The sequence below is a fragment of the Sander lucioperca genome, chromosome 6 (assembly GCF_008315115.2).
Source record: "Sander lucioperca isolate FBNREF2018 chromosome 6, SLUC_FBN_1.2, whole genome shotgun sequence".
NCBI lineage: Eukaryota > Metazoa > Chordata > Actinopteri > Perciformes > Percidae > Sander > Sander lucioperca.
In genome coordinates, this window is record NC_050178.1 from 18583023 (window position 1) to 18600427 (window position 17405).

The window sequence follows — 17405 nt, forward strand, 5'->3', positions numbered from 1 at the left end:
GGTATAAACAAGTTCTGATGTTTTCATGATGACAAGAGCTATTGATATGTTGATAGATCGATTGGTTCCTGTACAAGCTGCTGGGATTGATATGGTTAATGCTGTAATATGCAAAACTCAGTGACAATAACAGAGCGATTGGTGGAAGAAGATAAGGAGGGCGGGTGGGGTGTGCAGACGCTGAATATCAACCAACGAGGGAAATAGGAACTGACAGAAACCAGTGAAGTAGAGAACAGTCTCACTGAGGATATCAGCATCCAAATGAGCACAATGAGGAACTTTCTTCTGATCTTTCTCTCGCTGATGATTACAGGTAAAAAATATGACTACTGTCTAACTTTGATAGATACCTGTCACAGTCTCTTAAGAAATCCAAACCAACACATTTCAACACATCCTGTGGTGTGTTTTCAGCTACTATGATTGTAATCCTTTACTTTAACACAGCTCACAGTGTCAGACTTACTGCAGCACTGGTTCACAAACTAAAACCAAGAAAATAAATAAGTCTACTACATTTAATACTCATTTTATTACATACATGTTCTGCTTCTCATAAGGTCATTTATCCAACACGGATCATCTATAGCCTGTTCACACCGGTAGCATTTCCTGTAAATATGCAACTTTCACTTAATGTTTTTGAATTTGACATAACCTACAGCCTATTGAAACAATTCGTGATTCTACTTATCTTATTTATTTATCTATTTTACAACTGAAGAACATGTAAACATAGGTTGCTTGTATTAAACATGGATAGAACAAGAATTCTGGATGGAGAAAACACAAGCAGAAGTGAAAGTCTTATTTGGCCATTGTAAGAAAAAATAGCCTGCATGTTCAAAAGGACCAAACAGGTGCAGAAACAAACTTTTGAGAACAATTCAAGCTGCCTAAACCGTGGCAGCAATATACAGGAAATACACTGTTCTAAATATAAATGTTATAGCAGAATTATTTGTGACAATACAGTTGATACAATTGAATACATAAAAAACACTAAGGGCTGTATAGATATTTGCTAATTTATGTGGATAATAAGCTATTAGACCTATGTTTGTGAATAAATTACAACCCCAAATCAGAAAAAGTTGGGACAGTATGGAAAACACAAATAAAAAAAGAAAGTAGTGATTTCTAAATGTACTTTGACTTGTATTTCATTGCAGACAATGTGAACACAAAATAGTTCATGTTTTGTCTGGTCAACTTAATTTCATTTGTAAATATACATCCTTTCCTGTCATTCAGACCTGCAACACATTCCAAAAAAGGTTGGGACAGGAGCCATTTAGGGCTAGTAATCAGGTAAATTGGTTAAATAATGATGTGATTTGAAACAGGCGATGTCAACAGGTGATTGTAATTATGATTTGGTACAAAAGCAGCATCCAAGAAAGATCTAGTCCTTTAGGAGCAAAGATGGGCTGAGGATTGCCAGTTTGCCAACAAATACATGAGAAAATTATTGAAATGTTTAAAAACAATGTTCCTCAAAGAAAGATAGGAAGACATTTGCTTATTTCACCTTCAACAGTGCATAACATAATTAAAAGATTCAAGGAATGTGGAGGAATTTCAGTGCGTAAAGGACAAGGGCGCAAGCCTAAGCTGAACAACCGTGATCTCTGATCCCTCAGGCGGCACTGCATCAAGAATCGTCATTCATCTATAAGCGATATCACCACATGGGCTCAGGACTACTTTGGCAAACCTTTGTCAAGTACCACAATACGTAGTTACATCCACAAATGCCAGTTAAAACTGTACTGTGCCAAAAGGAAGCCCTATGTTAACAGTGTCCAGAAGAGCCGTCGACTTCTCTGGGCTCGGAGGCATCTGGGATGGACCATCACACAGTGGAAACGTGTACTGTGGTCAGATGAATCAGTATTTCAGGTATTTTTTGGGAGAAATGGACGCCGTGTGCTGTGAAGAAAAGGATCATCCAGACTGTTACCAGCAACAAGTCCAAAAGCCAGGGTCTGCCATGGTATGGGGTTGTGTCAGTGCCCTTGGCAAAGGTAACTTGCACTTCTGTGATGGCACCATTAATGCTGAAAAGTACATAGAGATTTTGGAGCACAATATGCTGCCTTCAAGAAGACATCTTTTCCAGGGACGTCCATGCATATTTCAACAAGATAATGCAAAACCACATTCTGCACACATTACAAAGTCCTGGCTGCGGAGGAAGAGGATATGGGTACTTGACTGGCCTGCCTGCAGTCCCGACCTGTCTCCAATAGAGAATGTGTGGCGCATTTTGAAACGCAAAATGCGACAACGAAGACCCCGTACTGTTGCCCACCTTAAGACTTGTTTGCAGCAAGAATGGGACAAAATTACACCTGAAACACTTCATCACTTGGTGTCTTCAGTCCCTAAACGTCTTTTAAATGTTGTGAAAAGGAATGGGAACATTACAAAGTGGTAAATGCTTTACTGTTCCAACTTTTTTTGAAATGTGTTGCAAGAACCAAAATAGGAATTTTGTTTTTTTGAAAAAAAAAAACCAATAAAAATCATGAGGAACACATTAAATTATGTGCTGTTGTATTGTCTGCAATGAAATACAAGTCAAAGTACATTTAGAAATCACTACTTTCTTTTTTTATTTGTGTTTTCCATACTGTCCCAACTTTTTCTGATTTGGGGTTGTACATATTACTCAAGAACCGTGGCCTGTATGACCTCCTACTGTGAGAGATTTACAGACCACACATACCCAGTGAAAGGTATGGCACTGTGCGGCTTAAAAATTCTGGCTTGCTAGCTTTCAATATTTACATTTTGATAAGTTCCAGCTTAATACAATACGTTTTGGCCTTTTAAACAACAAAGCCACATCTTTAAATCTCCATTAACGACATATTGGCTATTTGGGAGCAGAAACACAAGCCAACAGGAAGTGCTGATTCCATTTTGATTATAGCTGCTTTAATTTTGTTAAGTTTGTTATAGCTAACCAACGCTGATTGGTCCAGATGGTCACAGAAAACAAAAGGTTAACAGAAGAACACAAAAAGGGTAGTTCTCCACAGCCATTCACTGTCTCATCTTTGGGATCTACTTGTAGAAAGTGTACGTTGTATGAATAGAGAGCTAATTCAGACAACCGCCATCTAATTTAGAAAGGTTTCAGTGTCTGACGTGATGTGAACTTTTGTCTTTGTCTGATCCACCAGTTGTAAAGCCGGGTCTGTGGTGACGGGATGAATTAAATTCACCTGCAAATATCTCAAAACAAATGGAAAATATCAAAGTAGACAAAGACAACTACCCATACAAAGTACTAAAACTGATGTGTGGGAAAACAACAGTAGAGTTTTTGTGTACCATGATACAAAAAATAAAACTCTCAGAGTGGCCATCAGACAACTTGAACAACAGGAATTCCATGTGTGAATTTCCCCAAGGAGACAAATCTTCCCCTGATACATAGAACCTCACATTGCTAGTTGGTAAGAGACACTCACTATTAATGTGTTTTTTTAAAAACTCAATATTAAAATATGGTCAGACGTTTTTTATTAAGAAACTTACTTAGAATGTAACAACACAACGCACATGTAATGAATCAAATTTTCACAGACTGTTTTGAGGCACACATCAAGCCCTGATTTTTGAATAGAGATTTAATCCTTAAATACCTCAGATATCAGAAATGTAAAGTTTGGTGCCATTATTATTAACTTCCCAAAGTATGGTGACATCCTCTCCCAAAATTTTGTTCTGTATTCTGTCACGATCACTTTTAGTTATTATGTCTTCAGCTAAACAAATGGAAATCAATCTGCTATAAACAACGGGTTACAAGACAAGACGATATAGATAGGTGAATAAACCACACACTGTACTGTATCAATGAGACAGCATTAATTTCAAGCAAGTGTTAGTGATACATTTTGCTGAGTTAGTGTCATATTAAAAATCTTAAAGCCCTTCCTTAAATTCTTGCTGTGTAGGCACTATAAAATCAAGTTTACTTACTTACATTTTGCATTCTTCTTTTTATTTACAGATAACAGCTGTCAGACACCATTTATTCAAACTGCGTACAGAACAGCTAAAACCACCATCTTATGTGACAAAATGAACAACTCCAGATTCATGTTTTTCTGCAAAGAGAAAATAAAGAAAAATATACAATGAAAGAGATTAATAGGACTAATCTGTGATCTACTGATTAATCCTGAGAGTGTGTTTCCGATCATGTTCCAGACAGACAGTGTATGTTTTGTTGATAGAGATCATATTCAGACTGCAGCTCTGAGATTGTTTCAGAATCTGACATGATGTGAACTTTTCTCTCTGATCTACAGGCTGGGAGGCCTCATCTGATGTGAAGGGATGCACAGACGGATGGGTGGAATTCACCTGCCAGCATAAAACAAGTCAACAATATCAAAGAGTTGATGTAGTTAAGGGCAGCAAAACAATCATACAAAGCACTGAAAATAATGTGTGGCAGACCGAGGGCAGATTTTCTGTTTACCATGATGCAGCAAATAGAAAGCTCAGAGTGGTAGTGGTCATCAAACAACTTCAACGTGGGGACTTTGAGAATTACACGTGTACATTTATATTGCACCAAAAATCTGACTGTGATAAAGTGAACTTGAAAGTTGGTAAGAAATGCCGCCTCTTTTCATCACTGTCTCTCATGTCCTTTGTTAAAGCACTTTGTAACTGTGTTAAAGAGTAACTACACCCTCAGATAACTAAGGTATCATACATGCAGACTTGAACATACAGTACTCATATTGTTCTAGTCATCATCTACTGACTAACCAAGTTACAAAACATGGAAATAATTTTGTCACAAAGCATATAGTACTAGACATGATGGAAAGATTTCACACGTTTTACCTTTCTTGTTTATTTACAGATGACGGCTGTCAGACACCATTTCATCAAACTGCGTACAGAACAGCTAACACCACCATCTCATGTGACAAAAGAAAGTCTGAAGTCATGTTTTTCTGCAAAGAGAATGGTTCAATCTGTGAGGATATTTTATCAACAAAATCTTCTCCGAAGTCAAACGGGTCCTTCACTCTCACAGAGACCAGCAGTAGCTTCAACATGTCCATCAGTAATGTGTCCTCAGAGCATGCTGGTGTCTACTGGTGTGGAGTGGAAACAAATAAGGGACGTAACAGAGCTGCACTCAGAAAAATACAGCTGGAGGTTAAACGTGAGAAACAAACATCTGACACTTTTAGGTTTGATTTACTCACACATATAATGAAGGTGTCTCTGAAATCTGATGTTAAATACAGTTACTGTCTTTCTGTCTGCCTACAGATACTTTTACTAACTTCACTAAGTCTCTAACTGTTGGACAGAATCTCACATACTGGTGTAAATATCCAGAGGGTACTACGATAAAATTCATCTGTAAAGGAGAAGATCCATCTATATGTAAACCGATAGTAAGCACCGCACAGAGCAACGCTGGAAAGTTTTCTATGATGGATGACAAAGTGAAAAATATCACCATAACAGTGAGAAACGTAACAACAGAAGACACTGGGACATACTGGTGTGGAGCAGAAAGAAATGACCCAAAACAGAGCAACCCATTCTTCCACAGGCTCATGATGATTGTCGGTGAGTCGAGTTATTTTATTTTGTAGATGTTATCTGACCAGGGGCGATTCTAGGATCTGACCTTTGGGGGGGCTCAGCCCCCATAAGATTTTTTTTTTTTTTTAAACCCTTAAATCATGACTTCTGGTGAGTTCTGGGGAAAGAATAGACAGATTAAGACATGCAATTATGACAAACTATCAACAGATTAAAGGCATCTGCTGTGAAAAAAAGATGGCAACTACAAAGCACGATTATTGCAGCACACATACCCATGGGAGTCGGACTGGGGGGGAAAAGGGGACAGAGTACCCAGGGCCCTCATGTGAGGAGGGCCCAAAAATATGCTAGAATTAATAGCTGTGGATGCGGGGAGGGGCCTATAGAAAATGCCTTTCTACAGGGCCCAGAATTTGGAGCTACGCCCCTGCACATACCTTGAACTGGTAAAATAAGCCTGAACATATTTGTAGACAGGATTATTCATGTTTTTTTCTGCTGTTAATTTTTTAACAAAACAATATTATGCAATACAGGAAATAAATCAGAGGCCAATGAATAATATGCATCATATGTATATAGCAAAAAAAAAAAAAAAACACTTAAAGAGGGAAGAAAACTAGTCCTCCATGAAATCCATATGTAAATATAATGTGAAGGGAATATTTTAAGTGTTTTAAGTGTTTTTGCCCGTACAATATATGTCCACTTTCTCAACTGGTTCTTCCAGGTCCCTCTCGTTGTCCACTCTCTCTCCATCCTGCTCTCTCTCTTTCTCCATCCTCCTCTCTCTCTCTATCCCCCTCCCTCTGTCGTATTACTGACAATCACATACAAAACATTTTGTAATCAACTAGAAAATAATCTTCAAATAAAAGAGAAAACAAAAAACACTATATATATATATATATATATATATATATATATATATATATATATATATATATATATATATATATATATATATATCTCTTATAGGAAACCTAGCCATTTTCTCACCTTGTTCATCTTGCTCTCTCTCTCTCTCTCTCTGCCCTTCTCCCTTTCTATTCTCCTCACTCCTTTGTGCTGTCAACCAGAAGGCAAATGTAATCAACTAATCAACAGAGAATGCATGGTGTAGGCCACCAAAGGTTATACATTCACCTATTTATAACATATGTGAATATGGGGTTGCTGTTCCTTGCAGTGGGATAATGTTAAAGGCTTATCTTATACTTTCTCACCTGAACCTGGCTGTTTTCTTTAAAAAAAGAAGCATATATCCATCTATGGGGAAACAGACTGAGTCAGGGTTTGTTGTTCCAGTGTTTCTGTTCTGATATGAATGAGTCTGATGATCCGTCAGGTCGAATTATTTATTTTTCATTGGCATTGACAGTTAAAAATAAGAAAGTGTCTAGTAGGGAGGTAACTGCAGCGCTAGGCTATTTTTAATCAAGCCGTTACGGCAGGCTATTAATAGCAAACTTGTAAGCTACATTTGCCTAGTTAGCAATTTTGTCTAACGTTGCACAACAAAATTGGACTCCGTGGTGGGCTAATTCAGATATAATTGCCATCATTGTGATCAGGGAATCACAAATTGGTTCTACAAATACTACACCTGTAGCCTACTTAACGTGTTCATTCGATTAGATTTAATTTTCACTCCATTAGCCATACCTTTTCAGTGGTTGAAAGTAGCCATACTCTGACGACCGAATTCAACAAAGTTATCAGTGCAGACTGAACAGTAGGCTGAGGCGCCCTCGTTCAGGAAATCGCAGATAGGCTATTGACTTTAGTCGTCATTTATCCTATTCCATCGCTAAAATCAGGTTTGCAAAAGTAGGTAATAAGGTTTGAGCACTAAACGATTTCACAAAATCACAATGATAAAGACTTTATTTTTCAGGGGTGCTGAGATGATTTTTAGAATTTTTTAAAAACAGCCTAGAGCAATCTATGTATCTGACCCTGGTTCAGATTGTGAGGGAGTAACTCATCTATTTGAAGAGAAAGCTACAACAATTCTTGATCAGTGCTGGACTTATATTTTAATTTTATGAAGTTATTTAATAACTGTGTGTTTTTGATCTGTTGAGTTTCAGCCAACACAATTCTTCCAAAATGACTACTAACAGTAGAAGTAATGAGCCCCTTCATACTGTATTTGAAGAAGCAAATATGTCTCTAAACCATTAAAGGCGTTACACAAGAGCAAAACAAGAAAAGGAAGTGGTTTATTAAGTTACGTGAGGGTGGGTGAGATAAAAAGGTGTGATGTGTGTCTACTCAGTCCTAACAACTGTTATACTTGGAGAAGTTCTCATTTTATAATCATAAAATGTATCATGTTAAAAACACTTGTCAAACTTAACCAAAGCTTTAGTGATTTACACCAAATTTTTGTAACCAAAGATTATGATCTTAATGTTACTATAATCTATGTCCACAACTTATTTAAAATCCTTTATATCAGCTGTAAACTGAACATTTACTCTTTACACAATAACCACAGATGATAAATGTATATAATAGTAATAATAATAACAGTAATATTAATTGCATTAGCTGCTTCCACAACACTTATTCTTCATTGCAGGACGTGTGTTCCTTTTATAAACATGCTGCCAGAACTGTAAATGATTCCTTTTCCTCTACAGACATGCATCATTTACTGAGGACAGTCACTGTAATATGCATATCATATCAGAATGTATAATCAGCCACTTTGAGAAAGACTTTTTTTTCAAAAGGCAGTGAGCTGTGATATCCTGATGCTGACGGATACTTGAGCTTGTTGCTATTTATGTTCTTGTGTTCATTTCCTGTGATCTAACAACTTTAACCACTGATACACTTTCAAGTTTCTACTGATTTTATCCCCACAGATGTAGTGTCTTCATTTTAAAACAAGTTTTTCATTATCTTTTATGTTAATTCTAGGGCTGTCTTCGACTAAAGAAATTCTTAGTCGACTAACACTTATATGATTTTGTCGATTAATCGATTAGTTGATGTAATCGACAGAGCTGTGCTCTTTGAGAGGTGGTTAAGACTAGAAAAGCACAATATAAATGTAGTTAATGAACCATCTGTAAAACTGAGTTTCTCCACAATTAATCCTGCAAAAGCACCACTTTAAATCTTGTGTTTACCAGAAATGTGCTCATAAGTTTCTTGGAAACGTAATGACATGGCTGGCTGGCTGCTAGTTAGCTAACGCTAGCATGCTATTCCACCAAGTTTCCATGCTACATAAATAAGCCGAGGGACAGAGTTGTCCCTCATCTGGCGATAGAAACCCTGCTTTTCCCGTTCTGTTAGCTCAGAGCTCCACAGCCTAAGTCCACAGGTACAAATTAGTTTTGCACCAACTGTATCGTCAAGAGTGTTGTGAAAGTCGAGGTGCACAGATTCGCCACTTTGTGATGCGAGAGAGCACATATGTGAAGTTGCAGTGACAGATTCGAGAGGTTGTAATCACTGAGTTGTGGTTGTGATGGAAAATGAACCAGAGTAAAAAAAAAAGTATACGAGTAAATGTTGCATTATAAGTTTGCAGCTGTCATTGTGTTCATGTAAATATCAATCTACACATTTGTGAATATTTTTTCTGTAACTTCACATTCAGAATACAGGTGTGTGAACATTTTCTACAAGTGCAAATTTCAACTTACAAGTTCAGATTTTTTTTACAAGCTCTCATGTTTTTTTTCTTTGTATGACTTCAAATTCAGATCACATGTGTGTGAATATTTTTTACAAGTGCAAATTAAATTTTTACAAGTGCAAATTTTAACATACAAGTTCAGATTTTTTGTTCTGCAAGTTCTCACATTGTATTCTACAAGCTCTCCCTTTTTGCACCATATTTACCTTCATAGCTAACCGGCTGCTGGCTGTAGCTTCAAATGTATCAGAGAGATGTGAGAGTGGTATCAATCTCCTCTCTGCCGAAAAGCAAATAAACACATTCCCCACAGTGTTAAAGTATTCCATTAAAAGGCTATATAAGGGCACCCAGGTAGCTCAGTTGGTAGAGCAGGCGCCCATGTGTAGAGGCTTACTCCTCAACGCAGCGGCCGTGGGTTCGACCTGTAGCCCTTTGCTGCATGTCATTCCCCCTCTCTCTCCCCTTTCAAGTCTTCATCTGTCCTGTCAAAAATAAAGGTCGAAAATGCCCCAAAAAATATTCTTAAAAAAAAAAAAGGCTATTTAAACCTTTTACACAGCAGATATAGTTTGACTTGCCAAGTAGGAAAAGCACTAAGTAATAGCATTAACAATGGCTGAAAGTGACCCAGCAAGTCACCACAGTGTGAACAATATTAGGGCCCTGAAGCTGAAGCAGCTAAATGGAATTTAGTCTCATTTAGGGCTGGGCAATAATACAATATGATAATTTATCGTCTTTCAATGGAATCATATCGTGATGAAATCATATATCGAGATATCATGATATACAATTCTTTTGTCTAAATTGATAATAACAAGCACATACTAACTCAATTGTCTCGGAACATCTGTTGTGAAACATTTTGAGGGAATATCTTTATTGCAGATTGCAATTGCAGATTTGTGTTAACATCACAGTATTTTTGTGCGTGCATAGTCAGTATATGGATGGGGCAACAAATATTTATTTTTTCTCTATAATTTCACTTGAAACTGTTTACCATATTATTGATTATTGATCTAAAAATCTCATTGTAAAACATATTTAGTGAAAGCAACCCTACAATATATTTGCAATATCGATGTATTTTGTCAAGAATATTGTGATATCTGATTTGCTCCGTATCGCCCAGCCCTAGTCTCATTCATTTTATTATTTACACCTGGGTTTTTTCTACTGTGACGACGTGTCAAAATCTCTTTATTCAATAACGTTAGGTTGCCACACAATTCACTCAACTTCACTCGTAAAGTTTATTCGAAAATGTTCAATAAGATTTATGTGTGTGCCTTTGTCTCTGTAACGAAGAAAAAGAGTTAGAAATAGAGACTGGGCATGAACATTTGTGCTAGCTGGATGTATTAATGTATGTTCAGTCTAAAAGTTTTTCTTTCCATTTTTCTTTCTTTTGATGAGATGTTAATCTCTATGCGTTCATGCACAACTTTAAAGCACTTTTGTTTGCTTTCAGTACCAGCAACAAAACCACCAAGACCAACCCCACCCACATTTCCTGTTTCTTCAACCAAGTCAACTACAACAACTCCTGCACCTGCTGGGAGACGTGGTAAGAGGTGGAACGTCTGCTGCAGATGAGCATTTTTATCATTTAAGTTCTGAAAATTCCTCTTAGATACATTAACACAGATACTCCTGGATAAAATGACTAGAGGTGTAACTCACAACTTTTATTACGATACAATATTATATCAATTATTTATGATATTAACAATTGTATCGTTATCCAGTCCAAGTCTGCCATGGTAACAATTTGATTTGATGCAATTCAGGGGCCTGCGATCACAAAAAGCAACTCAATTAGGATTTGACCATTTTATCACAGAGCTCTTTCAGTAATTTAAATGAAAAGTAGGGCTGTCAATCGATTAAAACATTTAGTCGAATTAATTACATACTCTGTGATTAATTAATCTAAATTAATCGCATACATAATTTTTGCCCGGTGCCTTAACAATGCCTGAACCGATTCTCTTTAAGAAAGTTAAAAAAAAAAGAAAGAAAAAAAAAGGGTACTAAACAACAGTTGGCGACATTAAGTAATGGCTTGTTTATTTCTAGGCCACATGGTCACAATTAAATGATATATGATGATGACAATAACAATAACTTATTTCACTAGTAAATTGCTGTTGAACGACAAAAACAACCACCAGATGGGAGAAGGGCATTTAACAATAACTTTAAATGCACCACGAAGCTGTAGGTTACCAGTTTCATTGAACTGTGTTAGTTGTTTTTCTGACAACAGCAGCTGCAGACTGTTACATCCTGGTGCTGGAATCCTCTACAGTGAAATACAGTCACGCTTTACACCGTTTAGCGTTAGCTGTCAGCATTTTCCGTGTTTAATCCTCTTAATACATCCATGGTTTAATCCAGCTACTAGCTAGCGGTAGGCTAACGTTAGCTGCTGTCGAGTATAGTGTTAACTAGCGTCACGTGCAGCGATGTTTCTGTTCCCTGTAACGACCGTTTTCAGACCATCAGAGAGCAACGCAGACATATAAGTGGCGCCGAAATGAGGAGCCAAATTTGCGTTGCTATTCGGTCCGTTAGATACCGGTCGTTAAGGCACCGGTGCCATATTAGCACCGGATTTCAGTACCCAACCCTAATCAGGAAGAAGATTTTTATAAGTAAATGTTCCAAACAATGATCCAGGCAGCACTTTCTCATCTCCCTCCTTCATTTTACAGTCGAATGGTGGCTAGAACGGCTCCGGGTCAAAGTTCAATATGGAATGGATTAATCTGCGTTATTTTTTTTAACAGGTTATTATGACAGCCCTAATGAAAAGTAAACTTTTTTGTTTTAATAAAAAATAAAAAATATAAAGTGGGAATTTCTAAATAAAGGCGCCGCATCTTATAGATGCCCTTTGCTGTGCGTCATCCCCATCCCTTTCCCTTTATTCCTGTCTATCTGCACTATCTAATTAAAAAAAAATAATCAATATTTTCACTTGGTATTGATTATATTGGATCGTTGATCATTGAATCGATATATATAGATTAGTGCTGTCAGTTAAATGCGTTATTAACGGCGTTAACGCAAACCCATTTTAACACAGTCAATTTTTTTATCGCAAGATTAACGTTCTTTTTGGCCTAGCAAACCTAGCAACAACTAGTAACGTTAGAAAAACTACAACACCACACCGGATCTAACTAGACCGGAAACAAAACAACAGACACACTTGTTTGGGCTTGCGAGCCGGCCAAAGAGTAGCACATACCTGCAAACTAGTCGCTTTTCGGCGAAAATCGCCGTTTTGAATGGGAAAATGTCATCGTGTAGATCCAAAGAGTTTTTATTTTTTGGGGGGGGGGGGGGGGGGGCCGAGACCCGGTGCTAATACGGCACCGGTGCCTTAACGACCGTTATCTACCGGACCGAATAGCAACACGGATTTCTGTGTCTTATTTAGGTGCCACTTTAATGCCTGCGCTTCTCTCTGATGCTCCTGTAGTATATGACTATTCAATAACTTTCTATAAACTTTGCTTAAATGTTTGTTATAAGGGAGTCCAATGAACTTTGCTTTACACTTACTGAGAACATCTGGAAACTGTTAACATGAGCAGAGTTTCCCCCAAGACAGAAGGGACCTTTTTTTGAGTTGTGCCAGATAACAGGCTACGATTGGCCAGTTCATATACTAACACATACACCCTCCCACGTTAGGTCATACAATGCATAAGATATATACGTTGCTCACACAAAGGAAAGGCAGAACGACTTTTGGAAGAATTTGAGTTGGTCGTTCTCCAAGCTTCCTGCAGGAGTTTGTAAAATTGATGCTGAATCTTTGCTTGTAATAAACCTTTTTATAATCAAGAACAGTGTCGGCGGATTCCTCTTCATACAGCATCACAGCATTACTATTTAAGACACCACAATTTTGGCGACGAGGATGGGATCGGTTGCATCTCCCAGGTCATCGTTTCATCATGGGCACCCAGGGACTGACTCCCGCTTCATTGGTCGACTATGAGGTGAGCTTTCTCACTATTTGGGCGCTGGTCAGTTCATGTGTGGCTCTGTGTGTGCGATGAGGGACTGCACCGTGTCGAATCTGTGTGTATTTTGTGCAGTGATTGCTGTGTGATGGGGTTCCGTTTTAAATTATTTGTGTTAAAATTAACGCAGACAGGGGAAGTGTGAGTTAACATATGAGAAATAAGAAGAAAACAAAGCAAATGCTTTAAGGAAGCTAGACAAACAGAGGAAAAGGAATATGAGACAAATGAAGCAAAGGCTTAAAAAAGTTAGAGAAACAGAGGAAAAGGAAATTTAAGTGAAGAAATAGAGAAAAGGGAGAAAAAGTAAGGGATTAAGGAATATTCACATAGATAATGTGAAAAGATTTTAAGGAATAGGCAAATTGGAAAAAAGAAAACAGTTTAACCCTGGCCAGGGCAATTTGGCTTACACAACATAAAGAAAGAAAAGGGAAACAAGAGAAAATAAAAACAAGAAGTGATAAGGAGAAGAAAAAGGAAATAAGAGAAAATAAAAGAATACAGAAAAGAACAGAAACAAGAAAAATAAAAGATAACGCCGTTAATCTGACATAAAAAGCCCTTTGAAAAAAGGCGATCACAGGATGGGCCGTAGACTTAAACTTTTATTAGATGAAAAGTTTGAGCCAGTTCGGAGAACTGAGGTGTAGACTAACAGTTCAATGGTAAGTTTACCACGATGCATTGTTGACGAATACTGTTCGGGGCAGGCTTGCTATTGGACGTCTATATCTAAGGTAGCAAAATAACAGACAAAAAAAAATAAAACGGCGGAAAGCAAACTCTTTTTAGGAATTACATGCATGAAAAATGTCGACTTCTGTGTGTATGAGAGAGAGTGTGTGTGAACAGCGGTGTGAGTGTGAACAGTGGTGTTTCTGCTGTGTGTGATAGGCTGTTCATGCGTGATAAGGATATCCTATATTAGATATATATGAAATATTCTGTTCATTATGGCTAAAATATGAGTCTCTTTTTCAAGAGAACGTTTTCTAAAGTGTTAAAATGTATGAGCCTTCTTAGGGAGGACTTTGTTTAATAATCTTATGAGTCTTCTTCGAAGGAGAACGTTTTCAAAAACATATAAAAACTTATGAGCCCTTTTGGAGGATGTGAAAATAGATTAGGCTAACCTATAGTATAAATAAGAAGCTTCAAACTAGTATTTGTGTTTTATGTTTTGTGTTGGTTTGTTTTGTCCTGTGTCATTGTTGTTTTAATGTGGTCTGTTGAAGGAAAAATGGAGAGACAATAGGTCTGTCTGTTGAGAGAATTTGTAAGAATCATTAAGTTTTCTCTGATTTCTTTGAGATCGTTTAAACTGCTTTATGATAGCATATTGCTATTTGCATTATCTGCTGCTTTGAAACTACTAAGATTAAGAAATTCTATGTTAAAGTAAGCTGAGTGATTTCTTAGTTATTTTTTTGGTTGGGTGTGAGCCTAGGTTCCTTAACTCCAGTGGAGTTCCTCTCACTGTGAAATCACACTGTTGACTGATCTGCGCATGCCCAAGAATGCTAGGAATTCAAGTTTTCACAGAAAGTTTAGGCCACTCCTTACTGCACTAAAGGACAGAGACGAAGCAGCTAAAGGAAAAGGGGGGTTAAATGTAGCTTAGTAAAACATTAAAGTGGCTATTGCTTGACTATGAAACTATGCGATTAAGATCCATTAAATTTATAAATGAGAGTTATGTTGATAAAAAAAAGAGAGAAAATGTCATAAACACCTTGAGAAATGGCATTAGAATTTGAAATATCCTTCTAATTAGGAAGCCTTAATTATACTTGCTTCTGTAGCATGAAAAGAAAGATTGGGAGAAAGATTTGAGGAAAAAAGTAGGATAAATAAGGCTCAGGCCTGAAAGAAAAAGGAAAAAAAAAAAGAGAGATTAATAGCTGGCATAGGTGATTTGCTGGAACTCAAATCAGTGATTGATCACCCTGGATTAAGAAAAGTCCAGCCTCTATACCTCTATTGAAAGTAAGAGATGAGAGGACTGATTGATGGGCTTCAGGATTGTCACCGCTGCCATTTTAAAATGTTGGACCACTTGTTTTGAGTGGCGAGGCATCTAAAATGATTTTACTTTGAATAAAACAATTCAAAAATTTGATAATACTATAAGGTCTTTGATTTTGCTAAAGTTCTCCGCTGTTACCTGTGGTTATGTCATTGTACCAAGGAAATGAGTGACATTTGTGAAGGTGGAAAACAGAATGAATGAATCTGATTCCTGTGAAGAAACAGCGAGTCAATTCAATCCTAATGAAACAACAGACTGAGTTAATAATGGGTAACTATTGTTACAAAAGATGGTCAGGAAAGCTGAGAGACGATGTTAAGTGTATGCTGTAGAAAGGGAAAAGAAAGTTTTATGGGATAATGGAAAAAAGGCATGACTTTAAGAGAAAGTTAAGGGTACAATAAGGTACTAAGCTGGTTAAAAGACAGAAAGAGAGTGTTGTGAAAGTGATAGAAAGACAAAGAAAGAGATAAATGTACTTTTGAATTAGGATACTGGAGTTCATACTAATATTGTTGTTACAGAGACAACTGTAGCAATGGGGTTACAATCTACGGGAAGACGTTTAGATGAAAATAGTAAAACTGCTATACCACAAGCACCAAAAACTTAGGGAAAAGAGATAAATTATGTAATTTTCAGGAATGATTAGTGGTAATTTTCAAGACTAATTGCTTTTGGATTTTATTGTAATCTGACATATCATAAAAAATTAATTAGGATTTGTGTAGAACAAACAAATGTTTATAAATATGATGTTTTATTGTTGTTAGACTGTTCAACAAATATATAGGTCTATAAGTCCAGTTGAAATGATTAGCTGTTTAAATACTTAGTTAGTTGACAGTACTGTTGGGATCATTTCTAGTTTCAGAAATGTGAGGAATTTTCTACATTGTTACTTTCAGTACTTGAAGTACATATTTTATGATACTTTCCTTACTTAGGTAATATTTTTGTAGCAACATTTTGAATCAATGAGGTCATAGGTTAGAAGCAAGAAAACTAAAATGAGTATGATTAAAAGTACAAGTAATGCTTCTCGGAGGTGTTGTTTTGTGTTTATTCAGTGTGCCTCGATGGATGTCAGAGCAGACCTGTCTCACTCCTCTACAAGCTGATTTGGTAGTCAACTTTGGTCCCATCCCCCACCACTTGCACCAGAAACTGCATCTGGAGCAGGAGCAGCAGAGAAGGAGGGGCGACAGATTTACAACTGTCCATGGTTAAGTGACTGAATTGGACACCCAGATGGCTGTCAGGGCATGACCAGAGACTGACATTAAAGAAGTAACGTCACACATGCCTACAAAGTACTTTGGTGAAACATTCACAGATGAACTAGTAATTGAGAAGCTGAAACAACCATAAAGATGAATCCAAGCTCCAAAAGTAAGAAGAAAATGAAACATCTGGAAACTAAGGGCAGACTGAGGTTTAGCAAGAAAAAGGATGATGAGGATGATGATGATCAGAGTGATTCAGAAGAGTGTTATGAAAGTGAAGATGGAGACAGCAATGAAGATTTGGAGAGTAGAGGAGCTACAGGATTTCATCCTGCAGCGTCTAGCATAGGAGAGATTGAAAGCGACATGGAGCGATGCATGTCAAACTTGGAGAAGCTGAAGATACAGAGGGACAAATTGCTGAAAAAAGGATCCCAGAAAGTGGAGAAGAAGTATACATTGCACCCGAGACAAAGGGGCACAAGGAAAAAGAGGCTTCCAGTGATTATTCAAGATTTGGAGTATAAGCCCTTGCAGAATACTGATATGTCAGATATTCTTGATAAATTGCCTACTCTCCAAGAGGGAGCACATCCTTGGATTGCAAAGTTGGAAGAAATTACGACGGGAACACAGTTTGCCATAGGAGATATCAAGAGACTTTTGGCTAATCTTGTTGGAATTCCAGCTATGGGAGAGATCTTCCAGAGAGCAGGACTTAAGCGATATGTGGGGACTTCTGTATATGATCCTGAGTTGTTTGCTGCAAGTAGAGGTCGTCTGTGGAGAGCGCTGAGAGATGAGTACCCAACAAATGTGCATCCAGATAACGTCCTGATTGA

General features: G+C 37.3%; 1 protein-coding gene across 1 annotated transcript; it reads left to right on the forward strand.

Moving 5' to 3' along the window:
* Positions 1-190: 190 nt before the first annotated feature.
* On the forward strand, positions 191-10861 carry LOC116034520 (polymeric immunoglobulin receptor-like). The gene is made up of 5 exons (XM_031277217.2): positions 191-316; positions 4332-4637; positions 4898-5206; positions 5317-5622; positions 10737-10861. Exons 1-5 carry the CDS (start codon positions 265-267, stop codon positions 10859-10861), a joined length of 1098 nt encoding a protein of 365 aa, XP_031133077.1. The 5' UTR covers positions 191-264.
* Positions 10862-17405: the final 6544 nt, after the last annotated feature.

What these genes read in the sequence shown, in the direction of transcription:
- LOC116034520 (XM_031277217.2), top strand. Translation starts at nt 265, where the DNA reads ATGAGCACAATGAGGAACTTTCTTCTGATCTTTCTCTCGCTGATGATT. An exon ending in TCTCTCGCTGATGATTACAG is followed by an intron (nt 317 to 4,331) that starts GTAAAAAATATG and finishes TCTGATCTACAG; the next exon opens with GCTGGGAGGCCTCATCTGAT. An exon ending in AATACAGCTGGAGGTTAAAC is followed by an intron (nt 5,207 to 5,316) that starts GTGAGAAACAAA and finishes GTCTGCCTACAG; the next exon opens with ATACTTTTACTAACTTCACT.